Genomic DNA, 10,000 nt, shown 5'->3' with positions numbered 1-10,000 from the left:
TCAACCCTTTACGAAGACTAGCCTTAGGCCTAAAAGTTGTCTTCTGTTGTATTTGAACAAAAGATTAGCATTAGGAAGGGGTTAGAGTTGTTTCAGTATTGGTAAAACAATGACCCGACCTGTGTTTTATACCTGCCGTGGTGTTAATTGTGATTTCAGATTATTCCATTATTGACCACCCAGTTTCTACAAACGATTTGTTGCACCAAAGCAACAAGTGTCCTGTGTTTCTTGTGCCGGAGGCGCCAAAAAATTCGCACTTCTCAAATCGCCTCAAATGCACCGTCGAGTCCGCGATTTTGGTTTTTTAATGGGAAGACTTTAGACAGCAATGACCAGAACCGGGTTGCTGACCAGTGGTTTTCGCTAAAACAATGGTTTGCTTGGGGTGCTCAGTCTCGCGGGCTCAGAAAATCTGGTTGAGGTCTTTTCCCTTTTGATGCCGCTTGGTAAGAGAGCCCAGGTTATTATGATCAGCCTGAGCTAATATATCGGCCTATCCTTCATATATGAACGGGTGAAAGTCCTGAACAAACAAGAAAATTGGTCGTACGCGAACAGATAGATAGACTGAGATAGACATAGATAGCCTGTGTTTATTAAGAAAAACATTGCAGTTAAAAAACTGAATTGCGCCTCTTTACAAGTAAGAAATATAAGAAATAATTTAAAACTACTACTATTATAAAATTACAAAGCGACTCCTCTCAGAAATTACTTAAATGCTTCCCTCGCACTCTTAACTATGAATGAATTTGCAAATCTATTTGTCTTTACAAGAGTCTTTACATCTATTTGTCTTTACAAGAGGCGTGGCAAACCTCCTCTGCCTTCTCAGCTCATATGAGATAGAAACTGAGGGAGGCAAGAGGCTGGTAATCTTACTACGTGGATCATTAACAATAGACTTAAACAGGTGTTCTGTTAACTTTTCCTGGTGGGCCCTGATGGACTCAAGCCCTGCCAACTGAAGGGCGTCCGAGTAGTGCATCCTGGAAAAAATGCATGATAGGGCCCTCCTTTGCACTCTTTCGAGCTCGACTTGTAGATACTTTGGTAAACTGTAATGGAAAACAGGACAAGCGTAATCTAGTGAAGACCTGATACATGCGCAAAAATATGTTACAAGATCTGAAGTAGGAACGTGCGCACGCTTAAGTTGAATAAGAAAGTACAGTTTCTTAGACGCTTTTTTAACAAGTTCTTCTATATGATCGTCTCACGTTAGCGTATCATTGAAGCCGAGTAGCTTTGTGCTCTGTATGGTTTTGATAGGAGTTCCGTCTATGCAAACCCTAGGGAGTTGCGGGGACTGAAGGATATAACTAACTCTTTAGTCTTCTCGCCATTAAGCTGGAAAAAATTTTCCTTGGACCAATCGTAGATTGCATCTACTGCTTCTTGTGACTAATCTCGTACCCAGATCTCCCACGGTCATAGGGAAGGGAGATCTGGTAAAGTTCGATTTCGAGCATGCTCAGTGCCAGCGAGGCCCGAAATACGGGCTTTTGTATCACTGCGCATGTTCGTACTCTCTGTTGTGATTTTGGGTGATTTTGCGGAATAAACATGGATTTCGAGAGTATTCTTGAAGAGATTCTTTTAGGTAGAGGACAAGGAAACCTTAAAACTTAAGCCCAAACAGAAAGAAACGCTACAGGCGATTGTTTTTGAACGGTCGAGATTGTTTAATTGTCAGAGCAACTGCAGAATCACTGAAACGAGCGCTTAGGCTTAATCATAAAGGAGTGCTATTTTCTTCACACGATCTCGTGCAAAGTGTTGTTAGCCAAACCGTAAATTGAAATCTAAAATGTTAAAGAGGATTTAGGCCTAATCACTGAAACGAACGCTTAGGCTTAATCAGTGAACGAGTACTATTTTCTTCACACAATCTCGTGAAAAAGTGTAGTTAACCAAACCGTAAATTGAAAGCGAAAATGTTAAAGAGTGCTTAGACATAATAGGGACTTTAAGATCTACGACGCGGTGGTCGACGAGAACGCCACGAAACAAGAATATCATTGGTTAAAAGAGGAAAAATAATCGTGCTGCACGTGCAGCACGCATTTTAGCGCATAATTCGTGCGGTTTTCTGCACAGCAACGACGTGAAATCACCAAATTTGAGGTTTTGACGACAACGTGAGCCTTCAAATGTGAATCTTTCGTTTCCTATTTTTGCTCTGAAACCGCTCGTACCAATTTATTTTTAGGATACTTCGGCCACATCGTAAGACGCGAACGAGATGGCCAAACCGCGAGAAACTTACGATAGTGCAACGTTATATTTTGAGGTGACGTTTTCGTCGACGTCGGCGTCGTAGATCTTAAACTCCCTAATAACTGCAACGAACGCTATTTTCTTGACACGATCTCTTGAAAAATGTAGTTAATCTAACTTTAAATTCACAATTGATCACTACTTAATTCGCGAGTCACGCTTTAAGAACGAGAAATACTGTTTTGAATAAATTACATACTTCAACTTGAATTTATTAGTTTCTGCGTCCCGCGTAGCCAGCTACGCAAAACCTTATTCGAGTGGCAGGGTACGTGGGGCTTTCGTCGGTAGCATTTACACAAATGTCGCAGATTTTTAAAATGATTTTCCTCAAATATAAAGCTTTTCCGGCGTCGGAAAAAACAAAACTATCCTCCGCACAACTGGCATTTATTCAAAACAGCACATGAGCTTGCGAAAACCAAACCTTTACTAAGTGCCCCGCGAAATAAGCGAATCGGAGCGTAGATTGCATTGCTGCAACCTTTTTTTAAAAGCCAATTAAAAAGGGTGTACTGTCGAACTTTACCAGATCTCACATTTCCAGTGACAGAGTGAGATCTGGGTACGAGATTATCTTGTGACTTGCTCTGATGGCCTTTAGGTATGTTCTCTGATACCATAGTATCATCAACATATTTCCACATGTTGAAGATACTTGGGACAGTCAAGTCATTAATCATCAAAAGAAAAAGCCAGGGACCCAACTTTGTCCCCTGTGTCACTCCAGACGGCACTGTGCCCCACTCTGAAACGCAGTCCTTCCCAAGTTTGACTCTTTGAGATCTTCCTGAAAGGAAGTCAATCACCCAGTTGATTACACTATTAGGAATATTGACCTGCGTCAGTTTGTTCACCAAACTCTTGTGGTCTATGAGGTCAAAGGCCTTTCGATAATCAAAGAGAAGGACACGCACAGAAGCACCGTTACCATCCGTTGCTTCGAGCCACTTATGAATCATACTAATGAGTGCCAACACGGTTGAAGAACCAGATATGGTACCAAACTGGTTGGAGTCAACTAGGCTCTCTAGGGCAGGTTTTATGTAATCAGAAACAATAAAGTCCTCAGATATTTTCGAGAGGGTAGACGTGAGAGAGATTGGACGCAGTTCCTTTTTTGGGTTGGTGACTTGCTTCACCTTGGGTAGGGGGATGACATCCGCAATTATCCACATTGAGGGTAGTTTTTGCTCACTGTATGAGGCGTTCAGGATGTTTTGAACGGGAGTAACTAGGTTTTCGGCGTACTCCTTTAACACCCAGTTGGAAAGGCCATCCGGGGAAGAAGCTTTATTCTTATTCAGGTGAAGCTGGTTGTTGTACACTCTTTGCACGGACACCTCTAGGAACTCCGGATTCTCTTCTAGGGGCAATTGTAGGGCCGCACGCTCGCTGTCGATGGGCTCGTAAGGTTGAAGTGGCTCCAGTAATGCACGGTTGATGGAATTAGCAACTTTCGTTGGAGACAAGTTGTTACACTCAGGAACATTGAGGGAGGAAAATAGTGACGAATTTTGCTTTTTTGATCCACTGAGCTTGTTCACTTCGCTCCACCACTGGCGCGGGTTGACACCTTTAATATCTTTCACCTTAGAAGTGTAATACTTTGCTTTACATCGTTTCCTTTCTTTATTTACTGCATTACGATAGTACTTGTATATCAGGCCTGATTTATTGGCGTGAAAAGCTTGCTGGCGCATGCGTATTAGCTCCTTCAGCTTGACCGACATCCAAGGGGCGTCCTTTGGGTAGACTTGGATCGTTTTCTCTGGCATGATATTACTCATGCCGATTTCAATCACTTCGTTAAAGACCTGGAGTTTTTCCTCACAGATAGGCTGACTGATGACAACAGACCAATTGATGTTACTAAAGTACCGACCAAGGCACATCTTATTGCTGTCTCTAATGTCCCTGATGGTAATGGACTTCCGAGTGTGTTGGTTGGGTACTCTCTTCCTTGGCTGGACGATAACTGTACAATGGTCTGAAAGGCCAAAGGGTGGAAAACATTTAGGAGTCGAGAAATGCTCGCCCAAGTTGGTTAAAACCAGGTCAAGCGTTGCATCGCCTCTTGTTGGAAATTTCACAAGTTGTTTCAGTTTGAAATGACACTGCAAGCGACCAGTATTCAAGCGGTTAAAATCGCCGGTAATAATTAGCCCGCAGTTAGGAAACATGGTTTCTGCTGCTGTCAAACTGTCAAATGGATGGTTGAGTAGCTTCTGACCATCGGACTCCGCCGGGCTTGTCCGGCCGGGGTAGTAAACAACAGCTAAAATCACGCACGAAAAACCGCGAGAAGATCTTGAGGGCATCAGTTTGACCCAAATAATTTCATGGTCGATGCAGCTTGTTAAGGTTTCCGCAAGTTCGTATTTTATGTCCTCTTTGATATAAACACACACTCCTCCGTGGTCGAGTGAAGAGCGGTCTTTCCGCATGATACTGTAGCCCTCAATGTTTACAACCGAGTCGCTAATGTGTTCTTTAAGCCAAGACTCCACAATACATCGGATTTGAACATTTTGCCGTAGAAGAAGTTCTTGGACCTCACTCAGCTTTGGTGTCAGAGACATAGGATTGGACAGGATAATTGATGGGACAAAATGACAGCCGACCGTGGGTTGGACTTGGTGTTTCTTTGCTGGAATAGAAATCAAGTTATTCAAATTCGCCCTCCGAGATGAGTTTGAGTTATTTGCATATGAAACTCGCGGCGAATTGAGCACAGGAATGTTGGTTATTTTCTTTAATTCTTCAGCTTTGGTTTTCAAACCAGCTCTCCTCCCTCTAGGGAGGTGGTTTGAAACAATTCTACCCATGGGTTGACCGTAATAACTCTTTTACTGCCAGGATAATCTCTTTGAAACTCAGCGGATATGCGTAGTATGACAGTGGAGGTGGTTTAGACCAACTCTACCAATACGTTTACTCCTGTAACTCGGTTACATCCAATCTTTCCTCTTGCAAAGTTAGCGTAGATGTGTAGCATGGCTCTGGGCGTGCTGTGGTAGGATTCTATGTATGAAACTGAAATATCTTTGGAATTCAGAGAAGATGTGAAGTTTGACTTCCTGGGTGTTTTGGACCAATTCTGCCCATGAGTTCACCATAGAAACTCTGGTACTTTCCCTGAAATCTCTTTGGAACTCAGCAAAGATGTGTATTATGACTTTAAGGGTGCTTTGGAGCAATTCTGCCTATGGGTTCACCCTAATAACTCTTCTAATTCCAGCAAAATCTCCCTGGAATTTAGCGGATGTGGATAGTATGACTTAGGAGGTCGTTTGGACCAATTCTACCCATAAGTTCACCCCTGTAACTCGGCTATATTCAGTCAATCCTCTTGCAACATCAGCGTAGATGTGTAGGATGGCTTTGAGCGTGCTTTGGCACAATTCTACCCATGGGTTCACCCGCTTATCTCCTTTAGTTCCAAGAAAATATCTTTTGGAGGTCAGTGGAAACCTGACGTATGACATTGGAGGTGGTTTGAAACAATTCTACCCATGTGTTCACCTTCTTAACTCGGGTATATTCGGTCAATCCTCTTGCACCGACACTGTAGATGTGTAGGATGGCTTTGCGCGTGCTTTGGTACATTCCTACCCATGAGTTCACCATAGAAACTCTGCTAGTTAGCCGGAAATCTCTTTGGAACTGCCAAAAGATGTGTATTATGACTTTGGGGGTCCTTTGGACCAATTCCACCCATGGGTTCACCCTAATAACTCTTTTACGCCCAGGAAAATCTCTTTGGAGGTCAGTGGAGACGTGACGTATGACATTGGAGGTGGTTTGAAACAATTCTAACCATGGGTTCACCTCCTTAACTCGGGTATATTCGGTCAATCCTATTGCAACGACACTGTAGATGTGTAGCATGGCTCTGGGCGTGCTTTGGACCAATTCTACCCATGAGTTCACCCTAATAACTCCTTTACGTCCAAGAAAATTCTCTTTAGAGGTCAGTGGAGATTTGAAGTATGACATTGGAGGTGGTTTGAAACAATTCTACGCATGGGTTCACCTCCTTAACTCGGGTATATTCAGTCAATCGTCTTGCCACGTCATCGTAGATGTGTAGGATGGCTTTGCGCGTGCTTTGGTACATTTCTACCCATGCGTTCACCATAGAAACTCTGCTAGTTAGCCGGGAATCTCTTTGGAACTGCGAAAAGATGTGTATTATGACTTTGGGGGTTCTTTGGACCAATTTTACCCATGAGTTCACCATAAAAACACGGGTAGTTCCCCGGAGATCTTTTGAACTCAGCAAAGATGTCTATTATGACTTTGGGGGTGCTTTGGACCAATTGTACCCATGGGTCACCCTATTAACTCGTCTAATTCCAGCAAAATCTCCCTGGAATTTTGCGGATATGGCTAGTATGACTTAGGAGGTTGTTTGGACCAATTCTACCCATGAGTTCACCATACAAACTCTGCTAGTTAGCCGGAAATCTCTTTGGAACTGCGAAAAGATGTGTATTATGACTTTGGGGGTTCTTTGGACCAATTCTACCCATGGGTTCACCCTAATAACTCCTTTACGTCCAGGAACATCTCTTTGGAGGTCAGTGGATATGTGAAGTATGACATTGGAGGTGGTTTGAAACAATTCTATTCATGGGTTTACCTCCTTAACTCGGGTATATTCGGTCAATCCTCTTGCAACGTTACCGTAGATGTGTAGGATGGCTCTGGGCGTGCTTTGGTACAATTGTACCCATGCGTTCACCATAGAAACTCTGGTAGTTCCCTTAAAATTTCTTTGGAACTCAGAGAAGATATGTAGTATGACTTCAGGATTGCGTTGGACCAATTGTACGCGTGGGTTCATCTTACTAACTCTTTTACTTCCAGGATAATCTCTTTGGAACTCAGCGGATATGCGTAGTATGACAGTGGAGGTGGTTTAGACCAACTCTACCAATAAGTTCACCCCTGTAACTCGGCTATATTCGGTCAATCCTCTTGCATCAGCGTTGTTTAGAAATTATGTAAAACGATGATTAATCAAAGTCTATGTTTCCTTGAAAACCCAGGGGTGATGGTAGCCTTACTTGCTGTTATTACCAGTCCTCAGGTTAACACTTAAGCCATGGCAATCAAATTAAAAGTGCTTTGTTGGACATCAATGTATCTTCCAATTGTAGATCATTGTAGTTAGTCTGACTCATCTTAAAAACTCTTAAGAGTTTTATCTGCACAAAATATTTGCTCTTGTTGTTGCCCTTGACATTCTGAAGTAGGCTGCCCCAGTTTGCAATTCTCGTGGTTGAAGATGTTAGAATGAGTGGCTATCAATGAGGAGTGCCTTGTATCCTCAACCTCAGAAGGTGTTTTGGAGTTTTGTTCTAGGTTATCTGGGGGATTTAGTTTTGTGAAGTCATGTTTGTTTTGTTCTCTGTTCAGATAAGAATTTTTGTAGGACAAATGGTAATACAATCCTGAGTGACTTTTTTTAAAATTTCTCTAGAGTTTTAAGAAAATTCAGATTTGACAAATTGATTCTGCATCTAGACAGGCCATCTACTACTTGAAAACTCATGGTGAAATATCTCGTTTCAGTTAGTCACTATTTTCATCACTTACATCGCAAACTACAACTTTTTTTCTTTGATTCACACGTCTTGTTGATTTTGCATTTCTAAAATACTTGCTGATATGAGCAATACCCTTCAAGTTAACTTTTGCCTCTTTCCTTTTCTTTAAATTTGGTCGATGCACTTTTGAGCGGCTTCTGTGTACAGGTTATGTGTTATGAGGTGTTATGAAGTATTCCAACTGTAAACGTACAACATGACAACAGAGATCACACTTTCCGACAGCACATTCGCAAAAACCTTTCTTTGGAACATTGTCGATGAACAAGACAGTAGCAGTTCGTATGACTACAAAACAAACATTATTTAATATGCTTGACTTGATAAATAAATAACTACCATCTTTGAAAACCTTGTTGGTTTTCATTCGTCTTGAAGGAAACATTCGATGAGCTTTGCGAAATTGTCCTATCATTCCCTATCGTCTATTAGATTGATTTCTCCTGATAACGTCTATTGAAATCTTAGAAAAGAGGGAAGTATTGCATTTCCATTCCGCTGTTGGTAGTGGGATCTCCGATCGAAAGGGCTGTTGCCTTAAAGCTGCTCTTGACAGAGATTGTCGAGCAAAGCCGGGTCATCTTTAAATGGTAATAATTTTTGAAACAATTAGTTCACTTTTAGTCCCGGAGACTATTACTAAGTTCTCCCAAGTTCTTTGTGTTGAGGGATTCAAGACAAACATCATTTTTGATTTTTTTAATGCTGCAAAAACCATTTTTGGCGAGCCATCATTTTTCACTTCCGTCTGGCAAAACCGATAACTAGTGCCAGGCTCCCACCGTATGAAATCAGGCAATGAGTTCAACAGAGAAACTCTGGTAGTTACCCGGAAATCTGTTTGGAACTCAGAGACGTTGGGATATCAATAGTATGACTTCAGGGGTGCTTTGGACCAATTCTACAATTCTACCCATGAGTTCACAATACAAACTCTGCTAGTTAGCCGGAAATCTCTTTGGAACTGAGAAAAGATGTGTATTATGACTTTGGGGGTGCTTTGGACCTGTTCTACGCATGGTTTCACCCTAACAACACTTTTACTTCCAAGAAAATCTCTTTGGAGGTCAGTGGATATGTGTAGTATGCCATTGGAGGTGGTTTGAAACAATTCTATTCATAGGTTCACCTCCTTAACTCGGGTATATTCGGTCAATCCTCTTGCAACGTCAGCTTAGATGTGTGGGATGGCTCTGGGCGTTCTTTGGTACAATTGTACCCATGCGTTCACCATAGAAACTCTGGTAATTCCCTTAAAATTTCTTTGGAACTCAGAGACGATTTCCAAGAGGATTGACTGGTTGTACTCGAGTTACAGGGGTGAACTCATGGGTAGAATTGTTCTAAACAACCTCCAAAGGCATACTACGCATATCCACTGACCTTTCAAGAGATTTTCCTGGAAGTAAAGGAGATAAATTATTAGGGTGAACCCATGTGTAGAATTGGTCCAAAGCACCCCTAAAGTCATACTACACATCTTCTCTAAATTTACAAAGAGATTTCAGGGGAGTCTCTATGATGAAATCGAGGGTACAATTGTAGGAAAGCAAACCCAGATCCATCCTACACATCTACGCTAACTTTGCAAAAGGATTGACCGGATGTACTGTTTCAAACCACCTCCACTGGCATACTACACATATCCACTGACCTCCAAAGAGATTTTCCCTGAAGTAAAGGTGTTATTAGGGTGAACCCATGCGTAGAACTGAATCAAAGCACCCCCAAAGTCATAATTCACATCTTTTCTCAGTTCCAAAGAGATTTCCGGCTAGCTAGCAGAGTTTCTACGGTAAACTCTTGGGTAGAATTGTACCAAAGCACACTTAAAGCCATCCTACTCATCTACGCTGACGTTGGAAGAAGATTGACCGAATATAGCCGAGTTACAGGGGTGAACTCATGGGTAGAATTGGTCCAAACAACCTCCTAAGTCATACTATCCATATCCGCTAAATTCCAGGGAGATTTTGCTGGAATTACAAGAGTTATTAGGGTGAACCCATGGGTACAAGTGGTCCAAAGCACCCCGAAAGTCATAATACACATCTTTGCTGAGTTGCAAAGAGATTTGAGGTTAACTACTAAAGTTTCTATGG

At 42.0% G+C, this 10,000-nt stretch overlaps 1 protein-coding gene across 1 annotated transcript in view; it reads right to left on the bottom strand.

Annotated features, from left to right (window-relative positions):
• The window catches only part of LOC138005022 (uncharacterized), a 5,537-nt gene extending 672 nt beyond the window's left edge, over positions 1–4,865 (bottom strand). Inside the window, exon 1 of the mRNA XM_068851313.1 lies at positions 2,823–4,865. Coding sequence (XP_068707414.1) covers positions 2,823–4,865 — 2,043 coding nt within the window. The remainder of the gene's footprint in view (positions 1–2,822) is intronic.
• Between the last annotated feature and the right edge of the window lie 5,135 nt (positions 4,866–10,000).

The sequence above is a fragment of the Montipora foliosa genome, chromosome 6 (genome assembly GCF_036669935.1).
Source record: "Montipora foliosa isolate CH-2021 chromosome 6, ASM3666993v2, whole genome shotgun sequence".
Taxonomy (NCBI): Eukaryota; Metazoa; Cnidaria; class Anthozoa; order Scleractinia; family Acroporidae; genus Montipora; species Montipora foliosa.
Note: the sequence above shows the minus strand (reverse complement) of the source record. Positions and strands in the feature narration are given on the sequence as shown.